Here is a 13176-nt window from a genome sequence, read left to right on the forward strand (position 1 = left end):
TTGATTATCTTGCCCTTCTGAAAAAAACTAATTTTTCCTCATTTTTCAAACACAAATTTTATATTTTTAGAACTACGCATCTCTGATTAAAGATCATATATCCAGTATTTTTTACGTGTGCTCACAGAGGAGAGAAAAAAATCATAGCAATCAATTATACAAACATCAGTGACTCAAGTAGAACAATATAACTTACGCAAAAGTAATTTCCCTTTTTTTAAATAATCTAATTACGTTATCGGGGCCATATAACAAATTAAATAAGTGATTAAAAATCTCAAACAAAATCTGACATAAAGCTTTTGAGTTACCGCAATGGCTGTAAAACTACATACGCAGTCAATATGAAAAGCGATTACAAAGGTTATGGTTTCCATAATAATGTCTACAATGTTTATCTGATGTTATTATAAAAAATAAAAAACCGCTTAGAGGACCAAACACAGGGAAAATGAAGCTTCACTTTTTTTGAATTGATTAGGTGAAAACCAGTAACGCAATTTCGTCAAAATTCAGGGGGGAGGGACAAAGTTGGAGCTAATTTTCCCAAAACAAGTGAAAATGACCCGAAAAATAAGGCATATATTACTATAAAGGCAAAGATATACTATAGAAAACTGACCTGTTTCTCTGGCTACTTAAACTATGCAGGCTTATCTTAATTTTGACAAGGTTTTTCGCAGAAACTAAATTTACGCTAGGGGGGTCTGAGGGACTAACTTGGGTCTGGAGGGGGCAGTAGCCCCCTGTCCCATAACAAATTACGCCCCTGGTGAATAATTAAATAACCACATATTTCTTGTAAAATAAGAAAGAACCTAGACTTTAATTATTAATGAAAAAGACCAGGGGCGGATCTAGAGCAAAACCATGGGGGGGGGGTCTAATGGGACAAGAGTGCCAATGAGAGAAACCTTAGGGGGGCCAATGCGACAAAGGTGCCAATAATTGACCAAATTGGCGAATTTATTCTAAAAAAAAAGAGTGAACAAAAGAAAAAAACAGGGAAAGAGGGAGCCAGAACAAACTAAGAGGGGGACATGCCCCCCTGGATCCACCAGTGAAAAAGACCTGCATATGAAGTTAACAAGTTTTTGGTTCTAGGAGGTATGGGTTTAAAAAGAAGGAAATATAGATGAAAACCAACAAAACAGGTTATAAATATATGGTACCAAATCGCTTCGGAGGGCATAGCTTTCTTTTGGACCTGTAGTTGTTTTTACCCAGATTTACCGGTATTATTTGAGAAACGAACAGAAATTATGCCATATATGAAGGGTTGCCCCTTCTTCAATACCTTACTCTTTATGCTAAAGTTTGATTGTTTACTAAAATTGAAATAATGGGGCCGCAGAATTAGAATAGGAAGCTTTCTTAAAAGTGCTAACAGCTTTAGCGTAAAGAGCAAGGTATTGAGGAGGGGGCAACCTTTCATATCCGGGATAAATCCGCCAAAATTAGTATGCTAATTTTGTTTTAATTTTTCATGTACGGTGAGCCAAATTTGAACCCGCATTAATTGAAAAACGTTCAGAAACTAAAATTAAAAAAACAAGTTTTTTTAACTGAAAGTAAGGAGCTAAATTAAAACTTAAAACGAACGAAAATAATTCCGTATATGAAAGGGAATGTCCCCTCCTCAACGCCCTGCTCTTTACGCTAAAGTTTTTTTATTGTTTTAGAAAGTAGAGTTGTGAGAAAGAGTCAAACTTTAGCGTAAAGAGCAGGGTGTTGAGGAGGGGACAACCCATTACATATACGGGATAATTTCTGTTCGTTTTAAGTTTTAATGTCGCTTCTTACTTTCAGCAAAAAACTTGTTTTTTATAATAATTTCATTACAGATCCAGAACAAAGTGTGGTCGCTATAACACGGAAGTACCAATTAATCATTTGAATCCCATGATTCAGAAGTATACACACTATTTTTGTGAACATGAAGCAATCTTTATAAATCTGAAAAAAGGCACAGGTTAATTTTCTACAATATTAAATGTTCTTTATTATAGAGCGGGGTGTTGAGGAGGGGACAACCCCTTTCATATACGAAATATTTTTTGTTCGTTTTAAGTTTTAAGGTCGCTCCTTACTTTCAGTTAAAAAAAACTTCTTTTTTATATTAATTTCATTACAGATCCAGAACAAAGTGTGGTCGCTATAAGACGCAAGTACCAATTTATCATTTGAATCACGTAATTGTGAAGTATGCACACTATTTTTCGAAGCAATCTTTTTACTTTTGAAAAAAAAACAGGTTAAATTTCTACGATAATAAATTTTATCGTTTTGTTTTGTTTAAAAAAATCATCCATGATATGTTAAACTTTTGGAAGACCACAAGATGGTGTAGGACGGCTTACCGTTCCTGCATTGTTTCAAAGTCACGTTTATAACCTTTGCCTTGACACAAACGCTATTAGCGTGAATTTGAAATACGGGCGCAACCAAAAGAAAAAGCCAAAATCAAAACTTACCTCTAGTAAAACATTCTACATATTCAAATTTAAAATAAGAAAAGACGTTCCAGAAGAAATGCGTACTAGAATTAATTCCGGTACTTTTGTCTTATAGCCACCACACTCACGAGCTTGTATCGTGAACATGAGACAATAACTGGTTTTCGTGGTCTTTATACCAGACAACTTAAGCTTCGGCTCAGTGAGAAACTACATTATAGCTACATTTTAATTAAATATTTAGTTGGTATTTTGGTTAGGTTAAATTAGGTTAGTTTAGGTTCCGTATTTAATATAATACGGTCTGGGCCCTTCCATAATTCTTTGTTGGAGTTTTCATAACTTATTGATAAAGTATTATATTTTTTTAATATTCTATTTTATGTCATTAGCATTAATCAAACTTCACTTCTCGACAGAACTTGAGTGTGGTGGCTATAAGACACTAGTATCTTAATTTCTTTTCCAGGAAAAACAAAATTTGGCACAGTAACATTAGTGTTTGCAGTAAAAATAAAATTAAAACTAGTAATATTTTATGAGTTTTGTTATTCAACGGGACTTAAAAAAAGTTTTAAATGAGGTGACACTTTATTTGATGACGTAGTAGTGATGATAAAATCTTACTACCCATTTAGATTTTCTAAAAGAAATTTCAGAGCAGAAAAAGCTAATCTTTCTAAAACTAAATTTTGAAGAAGAAATATTGTCTAGTGGACGACAACAATAAACGTCACAACATACAAAAAAGTAGAATAAAAACCAAGAAATTTTTTTTTTTTAATGTCGCATCAAAACTATACCAAGGTGGACGATCCAAGAAACCATTTTTACGATTAATGTGTCATTTATTTCTCTTGTACAGAAATTACTTAGGAAAAATGGCAAACTTTCCAGGAGGAATCCAGGGATAGCAATTAGAAATCAAAATTGTAACTTCAAAGCCACAGTAACGACTACACAAATAGATTTTGGAATTTACCTGGTTCATTCCTGTAGGGACTCCAACTGATGCATATGGTGTAGCGTAAGGATAAAGTGGCGAGTACAGAGCAGCGGCAGCGGCACTCATATTCGCTGCGCTTGACTGGCTTGACACTGAACCGTGACCTGAAATACAGCCGTTTTGAAACATTAACACTTTTATTGATAATTTTTACGAAAATACACCAGTACTGATAAAAATTCGAATCGGGAAAATCTAAAATCGGGAAAGGCGACTGCCATTTCCGGTGTCCGATGCGCAAGAAAACTAATCAAGGAGGCACACTCGTGCCTCTATAAAGAGGCGAACCACGACAATGTTAAGCGATCTTCGGCTCCAGTGGTCGCAGAGGGATGGGAAGGGATGCATTTCGTAGCCCGAGCTCCAACTAAGAAACCGGCCAAATTTCATCCCCCTCCGACTTTTCCTTCATGGGGAAAATCTGGCCGAAAGTTTCGACCCACCAACCCCAGCCCCCCTTTAACGTTGTCCGATCGGGCTGAAATTCACAAGTTAAGGTCCCCTAGGCCCCAGGAGCTTATCCGCGAAATTTCATGGGGGGCTCGATCCGATAACTCCTTTCTGTTTTCCAGAAACCACGTATTAGCCACTTAATTAACTCATTTCTCCATAAGAGCCCATGTTAATTTGAAATTTTTAAAAGGTATTTAAAAGTTATATTTACACACATGCAGGTGGTTAGCTCAGTCGGTAGAGCGTGGGACTTTTAATCCTAAGGTCAAGGGTTCAAGTCCCTTATCGGGCGTTTTTTTTTCACAAAATATGAAAAAACTTCGTTTTCTTAAAGAGTTAAAGAGGCTGCGTCCCAAAGTCGAACCTTAAAACGTACAGGAATTAGGAGAGGCAGTTTGGGGGCTGCCACCCCCCAAACCCCTCGCTTTTAAAGACTCTTTTGTACAGGTTTTTTGTTTTGTTAATTAAAAGAGGGCCTTTCTGAAGCCAAGAGCGGGGGGTCAGGGGGGCGGCAGGGCAGCCCCCCACAACAAAAAAACCTGTACAAAAGAGTCTTTAAAAGCCGGGGGTTTGGGGGGCGGAAGCCCCCCAACTGCCTCTCCTAATTCCTGTACGTTTTAAGGTTCGACCTTGGGACGCAGCCTCTTTAACTCTTTAAGAAAACGAAGTTTTTTTCGTATTTTATAATAAAGTCAATGACACAATTGTACCTTGATGTACTCTGGGTTTAAGCGAGATCCTTACTTGCTAAGACTGTTACGCTAGGAAAGGAGAATTCGAAGACACTGATGGAATAAAACTGGAGACGTATCTTACTTGACATGTCTTACCATGAGCCCAAAATGTAAAGTAGTAAGAAATCAAACGTTTATTTTTGATGAAAATAAAAATGGCTGTTCTATCTTGCATAAGGGAGATACATTCATGCTATATATTTTATTTTTGGTTTACTTCGGATACCAGAGAATTAGCAAACTGGTATGCTGACTTAAGGTACTAATGACTCCCAAAATTGGAAATCTACTTCGATTATAGATCACCGAGAGCACTGGCATGGGTAGCATAGTCCGAATTTAAGTAGAATATTCAGAAAACTTTTAACTTACAAAAAAACAAACACTGAATCTGATTCTAAAGAACATTTCATTATCGACAAGGGCTTTTTTTTCCAAATTCTGCAGACTTTCTGTGAACTTTAAAACTAAAAATGTTTTTAAAAAACTTTAAAAACAGTCCTAGCATCCTTACTTCAACTAGTTTCAACCAGGACGGATAAATAAAATGATGTGAGATGATAAATTCATTCAAACGAAATAAAATTAAATAATTAGATACAAGCTTTCAAAGCTAATCTTGCTTTTCTGGCAGCTAGCCTTAAAGGCCTTTTTGTAACGTGTTCAATACTATTGTTAATTGGTTTAATAAAATATTCTGTATGGTCATTTTTGATTAAATTTGAGTATAAAGAATTTAGTGAATATGCCCCTAAGTCTCTATTTAAAGAAATATTATGATTTATTTTGAGTCTAATTTCGATTGATTCCCGAGCCACCTGTTTTATCGACAAATCATTGCTAATGAGAGCAGATTTTTCAAAAGGTATTGTATGGCTAGGTTTATCAAACATTAGCTAAAGTAGAATCAAAGGAGTTATAAGAACTATTAGAAATTAATGCTTTACCTATGTCTTCTTTATGTTGGTATATATATATATATATATAGGCTACAATTTTAAACCTCAACACTGTAAAGAACCAATTTCTACCATTTTGCAGCGTAAAATGGGAGATTTCTTAACAAGACCAAAATGCTATCAAGAAAAATTTCTTAGATAGCCCAATTGACTTGGAGGTATCGAAAAAGTATAAAAGTATCCTCCCTGTTCCAGAGGTCATACTACCTTAAGGTGCTGCATCCGTCCGTAAATCTATACACAACCCGTAAAAAGTGAAGGACTGTTACATAAAACGCATATGAAGTATTATTATAAATTACCCAGCGTTGCATTACTGCACGCCAGTTCTAGGGAGAGAGTAGAAGGTTAGTGGATCTCTTGTGGGATTGGGTCTGCTGAAACTCTTAAAAAGTAAAATGTGCCAGCTTTTCGCGAGATGTCCTTTCTAGCAATGTGAAGTGGGAATTTAACCTCTACCATTCCTTCATTTGAAATAATATATTTAGAGTTAACTATTAGTTTTAATGATAAAAGTAGAAGGACTACTTTATTATTGCGGAAAGATTTCGATGTGAGGCAAAAAATTATATTTCTATTGCTCTATTGGGTGGCTAGAGAAACTCCTCAAGATCAGTATGAAGCACGTTGAAAACTGAAGGGTGTTGAAACGTAGTTTCTATCTAAATCTAATTCTTATTGATTGGAATATGATCCATCAACTATTTTTTACTATTTTGTTTGTTGCTCTTTATACGTTAAGCATCATATTGTTTACTTACCAGAAAAAAGGCGCAAAAGAGTAGGAAGGGGGTGGGGTATTTTCAAGGAGCAATATTTCTCTAATGAATCTTCCCTTAAAAAAATATAAACATCAGTTCTTGAAAAATTATTTTAACATTCTAATCTTAAAAAAAATATCAAGGGACTATCTTTTTCAGGGGCTACTTTCATCCATTTTCAATGCGTTTGTTATCCAAAAGTTGAACTTCAGTGTCCAGGTCCAGGGCCAGGCGCAAGGGGGGGGGAGGGTCCGTGCGCAATTATATCACACCAAATGTGAGCTTAAAAATGAACGTAAAAAAAGTTTTCAAATGAAAATAAAGAGCGAGATTAAAATTAAAAAAGGAAAGATATTATCATGGATATGAAAAGGGCTGTCACTTCCTAAGTCTCCCATTTATGCAAAAATTTTAACCTTGTCCCATTGATGCTTTAATCCCGAATGCTGTAATAAAAAAGCAATGTAGTAAAAAGCATTTTAGTTTTTTTCACAGTGCCTCCAGAATGAAAAGACCCATCTATTTGTATTTATTTTAAACAATAAACCTTTCAGCTTAAGTGTTTTGAAAGGCAATTGGTAAATAAAACACTTACAATAGCAAAAGGGCTATTCTGTTTCGACTCTAAAAAGCATTATGTTTAATAGTAGTCAAACTACAGCACAAACAGAGATAGGGGGAGGGGATTAGAGCCCTCATCGTATTAGGGATGTTTTGACCAGTTTGTTTGTTTTAAGTTTTAACATTAATATTTGCTTTCATTTGTTTTAAGTTTTAACATTGATATTTACTTTCATTTGAAGAAACTTGTTTTTTAATTTCTCTTCATTTTTAGCATTTTATTCGGTATAACATCAAACAGTTCGTGGTAACAAACTGTAGTAAGGAGCGACCCGGCTCAATACTAACCGAAACTACTAACCGTCAAACTACAGCACAAACAGAGAGAGGGGGAGGGGATTAGAGCCCTCATCATATTAGGTATATTTTGACAGTGTATGTTCGTTTTAAGTTTTATCATTGATATTTGCTTTCATTTGAAGAAACTTGTTTTTTTAATTTCTCTTCATTTTTAGCATTTTATTCGATACAACATCAAACAGTTCGTGGTAACAAACTGTAGTAAGGAGCGACCCGGTTCACTACTAACCGAAACTCTAAAAAACGGAATTTTGATACCAATAGTTACATAAAAAAAATTGCATTTTAAAGCTGATTTTAAATATATAAGTTTTATCAAGTCTTACCCATTTGAGCCTTTTGTTTTGAACCTGAGAAAATTAGCCTTATTTTACAAAATAGGGGGGGGGGAACACCCCCTAAAGTCATAGAATCTTAACAAAAATCACACCATCAGGTGCACTTTATCAGAAAACCCTACTCTCGAAGTTTCAAGCTCCTATCTATCAAGAATCTTTCCATGGAGGAATTTATCACGAGCAAAGAGAATTTCCATGAAGGGGGCGCAGGATTTTCTAGCATTATTTAGAAAAACAATGTGAAAATAAATGATTTTTTGAACTGGAAGTAATGTATTTAATGTAATAATAACCGGAAGTAATGTAATAATAAGATATTACGTATTTAAGGGGATTCGTCTCCTCCACAATACCTTGCTCTACACGCTAAAGTATTTTTAGTAATTTCAACTATCTATTCAAGGGCCTTTGTGATTCAGGGGTCACTGTTAAAGATTTGGGAGACAATTCAAGCTTTAGTGTAAAGAGCGGAGTATTGACGAGGGGGTGAACCCCCTCATATACGTAATAAAAATACTCAAATATAGAAGTTTTTACGTAAGTTAATTCGTAAGGTACGCATGTTTATTACTAACAAAAACTTTCTTTAAAAAAATCTAGTTTTTTTAAATAGCCGAACATTGGTGGGGCAATTCCTCCCCCACAGCTTTTTGTCAAAATCTTGCGATCAAAACTATGAGAAAGCCATTTAGAAAAAAACGTGCAAATTTCGTTTTGATTATTCATGTGCGGTGAACCAAAATCGAAACATCCATTAATTCAAAAACGTTCAGAAATTAAATAAAAAAACAAGTTTTTAAACTGCAAGTAAGGAGCGACATTAAATCTTAAAAAGAGAAATTATATTCTTAGAAGAGGAATTATTCCGCATATTAAAGGGGTTTTCCCCTCCTCAACACCTCGCTCTTGACGATAAAGTTTTTTACTGTTTTAACAAAGACAGTTGTAACAAAGAGCCAACTTTAACGTAAAGAGCGGGGTATTGAGGAGGGGACAACCCCTTTAATATACGGAATAATTTCTGTTCGTTTTAAGTTTTAATGTTGCTCCTTACTTGCAGTAAAAAAAAAACAACTTGTTTTTTATTTAATAAATATAAGGAGGACATCTGTCCTAACTGTTCTGGACTTTACACTAAAGTTTATGAAATGCACCTTGAGCATGAAAGATATTAAACATACCTGGGAAATGCTTCGTTACACCATCATAACCTGTATGCGAAACTCCATTTAGATGTGCCAGTGTCCCAATCTTATTTCGCAAGATCCTTGAGATTGAACTAACAGAAGGTACATTGAATTTATCACATACTCCGTCGGCCAACAATCGGTCACGGATCTCCCAGGCAAAAATTCCTGGGTCTTTGTTCTTTAGCTCTTTTATATAGTTGACGACCTACAAGGTTAAAACATAATTATGCTTATGTTATAAATAACAGTAATATTGATAATAAACGCAAATGGAGATATTGCAGTTAAAACCAAGACTGGATCTGGCAAATGAACTCTTGGGCAATAAAATAAATCTAAAAAATTATGTTGACGATTTCTGTTAAATAAGTGTAATCTCAAGAAAGTAAAATTTACGCAAATGAATTCCACTAGCTCGGTTTAGCTTAATCAGCTAGGTTGGCTTGGTTGACTAACCTAATTGCCTAATTTTGCTTAATCAATCAGCTTCAGTTATACGATTAGTTAGTCCAACAATCTACTTAAAATATTGTAATTGACTGCGTGATATGTTTTAGTCAATATTTTGGCCATTTGTGTTTGTCAAGCTTTCATCCAAAAGGCCAACTGAAAAAATCAATTTGTCAGAACTAAATGTATGCTGTGTCGACGAAAGAAAATTAGTTCTGTTTCCTTTTTTTTTATCCAAGTTCCTTTATGTCGTTCGCATTTTGTCTACCGACAGAGTCTAGCCATCTTAACCCCTGACAAAATGTCAGGTGATCTCAAACTACTGAAAAGAAAACTAACTTAACGTAAATTTTCCTTTGCCAGACTAAATTAGAAAAAAGGTCAAGGTAATCGAAAGATAACAATGAAAAAATTTTAAATTCGAAATTAGCACAAACTCGGGTCTATAAAATGTCAAACTAAAAATGAACAGAATTTACAAGAAAAATGAATTTTTGTAACAGCACCGTAGCGCTATTCACCTTACCCCTCCCCCTCCTTGAGTATAGAGCATGATTTGATTTTGCTTAAAACTAAGTCAACAGCTGAAATTTACATTTTATTTTTCCATTTCGTTTTCTTAAAATTTGAAAAGAATGGGTTATTTCAATTTGAGCTGAGTATTTGCTCGTTTTGATGGTATACTTGCAATGTGTCTGAAAATTGTTTTGCCTTCTAATGGGTTTTCTTAAAAGGTTATGAAGGCTGAAATTGCTGCCAGAATCAGTTACCATAAAGTATTAGACTAATCTTAAAGCCTCCTGCTACAAGATGCATATCGATTTTTTTTTCATGAGTATTTCTTTTAGTAGTAGTATTAATTTTATTAACCAAAGGAAATAACACAGACAAAATCAATCGGTAGCACACCAAAAGCGTTGCTTGCGAGGGTGTGTTACTAACAAAAAGAACAAAAAATAGAAGAAAAAAAGAACAAAAACAGAAAAACAATGAGTTAATCTAAAATGAGCAGAAAGGTGAAACCGTGTACCGAGAAAAAAAAAATTATATAAATAATTCATACACAATCAAACAACATAATATCATGATCCCGAAGCAAAAAAAAGAAAACAAAGTTGAGCTCTAAAAGTTGAACCGATTCCGAAGACATCAGGACAGAGGAATAGCCAACAAATATTTAGAAACTGTGAAGTTTATGTAATCTTGCAGACTATATCCATTTAAATCGTTCAGTCTGGTTTTAAAAAGCCTAGTTCGAAGTTGCTCCTTGAAGAAACTTATTTACAAAATACGACAAGAATTTATCGAATACTATACTTAACATATAAGAAAAGATAGACATTGCAGTGATTTCCGAATGATGATAGATTTTTATTCGCCAATAAGTCATAAAAAAATTGAAACTAAGGTTTTAGTCTTCAATACACTTCTTAGTTGTATCTGTTTTAACAATAAAACTATGTTGATTTCTCTTCTGATAAATATGATTCTTTCCTATTTCAAATAAATATTTTTCCGAACAGGAAAAACATTTAACGGAGTTCAGCTGCCATTTCTGTAAATGACACATTTTTGGACAAGGTGGTACATTATATCTACTTTTTTGGTGCAAAAAAAGCATGGGGTGGGCAGTATTAAGGACAATTTACACAATCACGACACTCATATTAACATAATATTGCAACCATGAGCAGGACTTGCACCAGAGGTTTTATATGGGAGAGAAAAGGTAATAAAAAGTCGATGTTTGTGTATAAAATAGACCCTTAGAAGCTGAAAAAATTCAATGTTATTTTTTTAGTTCACGCACCCTACTGGTAACTTAGTCAGAATTATTTTTAAGCCCTAGTTGTCATATTTCTTCCTTGGGACCAACTTTTCATGAAATATTTTTCACTGTTAGTTACCTGTAAAACATAGGCCTATTGTCAAGTCTTATATGCTCTCATAAAACATAAAATCGCGAAGAAATATGCCCTCTTTGTAATTTTTGGTATTTTTTTTATCTTGAGCATTTTTAGGGAGGGGCCACACTCGAAGGGCTTAGGAACCCGGGCCTCTCCCCCAGAAATCCTATATTTGAGGCCACTTTTAATCAAATTACTAAATAAAGTTTGTATTTTTATTATGAAGACACCCCCCGAAAACTTTTCATGATTAGCCTCCCCCCAGAAAAAAGTTGTTGGGCTCTTGCCTGTTTGAAGGGTCTCACTAAAAGCCAAACTTGCTCATTATATGGATTTCAGGAACATATGTAGGTCTTAATCATATTCTGTGGCTCCTGGAATTCATTGGCCCAGCTTCCGTAGCTCTAAGGATTATGGTCCATGATTTGAACTTGGTTTCCCGAATAAACGCAAAAGATTCTAACAAACAAACAAAAAATGAATTTATGGAAAAAAAATTTCTTACAGTTAGGAACCGCTTGTAACATTAAGACCAATCGATACCTTACCCTTGGCGTTGGCTGACAGTCTCAAACACAAACAGCCCATTAGTGAATTTTCAAGGCTCTCCAAGAAACTCCCAAACCAGCAAAATTGTTCAAATGAAAGTAGTGTACTACACAATACTCCTACGGGTACACCTTATTTGGGCACTAAAGCATACCTATACTAAATTAGAGCATTGACCTACACAGAGAGTAGCATACCCAGACAGGTATCCGATCCTTTTTGGGTGAGTGACCTACATATTCATCTTAGGATATGATTAGCAAATATTCAATATCCACTGAATAAAACCAATGTCCAGTTATTATAATACTTAATTTTCAAGTCATGACAATTATATGAATAAACTTTTTATCTTTTGAAAATATTGCTTAGTATTAGGGTATACATAAATTCGAAATTAATAAAGTCGTATTTACTTTAAGCAATGATACAACAGCATTTGATCTTCCATGCTTCACCTCAAAGAGCCCCAGTGCCCCTTTCCCACATTTACCTTCCCCTTTTTTGGACTTATAATCTTCGCAGCTTAGAATTTTTTGGACTCAGAAATTTTTGATTTATGATGGTATTCTGCATGTCGTTATTTCAATAAAAATATTTTGTGCATTACTCTGTTATGCTTCCATTATTTTTAGGGTACACTAGCAAGTCGAACGCTTAGAACATTTATTAAAAAGTCAGAGATGTAAAAAAAAGCAATTTTCAGAGACATAGATACTACTAGCGGGCTCAGATGGGGTATATTAGAATCTGAGATATGTTCAAAGGGCTTTTACTGAAGTTACAAGCCCAAAGTCAGACACACAAACACACAAAAACAGGCATAAAAAGAGAGAGAGATAGAGAGAGGGAGAGAGAGAGAGGGGGAAACAAACACCCACAGCCCCTCAGATACAAAAAAGCTACTAACACACTTAGCTAGACACTCAAACACACAAAGACAGACACATAAACATGCAAGCACCCGCTCAGACACACAGGCACAGTGAGAGAGACAAGGAAATAGCCACTCGGACAAACCTGCATAGTTAGAGAGAGAGAGAGGTAAAAATACCTACAAAACCCAATATTCCGCAACACAAACTCACAAAGACAGACACAGAAACATGCAAACGCCCACTCAGATACACAGGTATAATGAGAGAGACAAGAAAACAGCAACTCAGACACACATGCATAGTGAGAAATATACTGACCATTGCTTTAATTCAGTCAAGATCGAGTATTTGCTAATCATGTCCCGAGAGGAATATGTAGGTCATTCACCCAAAAGCATCGGATTTATGTTTATTTCATGTTTCCGGTTCTGTCTTTGTGTGTTTTTGTGTCTGACTCTGTGTGCTTGTGTTTTTGTATTTCTCTTTCACTATGCCCGTGTGTCTGATTGGCTGTGTGCTTGTCTCTCTCACAATACCTGTTTGTCTGAGCGGGTGTTTGCATGTTTCCGTGTCC

General features: G+C 35.0%; 1 protein-coding gene across 2 annotated transcripts in view; it reads right to left on the bottom strand.

The window, feature by feature from the left end:
- The window catches only part of LOC136029385 (paired box protein Pax-1-like), a 43474-nt gene that overhangs the window by 10432 nt on the left and 19866 nt on the right, over nt 1–13176 (bottom strand). For both annotated transcript variants that reach the window (XM_065707712.1, XM_065707711.1), the window contains exons 3-4: nt 8810–9023; nt 3439–3566 (exon numbers count right to left, since the gene is read on the bottom strand). In XM_065707712.1, coding sequence (XP_065563784.1) covers nt 3439–3566; nt 8810–9023 — 342 coding nt within the window. The remainder of the gene's footprint in view (nt 1–3438; nt 3567–8809; nt 9024–13176) is intronic.

The sequence above is a fragment of the Artemia franciscana genome, chromosome 7, assembly GCF_032884065.1.
Source record: "Artemia franciscana chromosome 7, ASM3288406v1, whole genome shotgun sequence".
NCBI classification, from domain to species: domain Eukaryota; kingdom Metazoa; phylum Arthropoda; class Branchiopoda; order Anostraca; family Artemiidae; genus Artemia; species Artemia franciscana.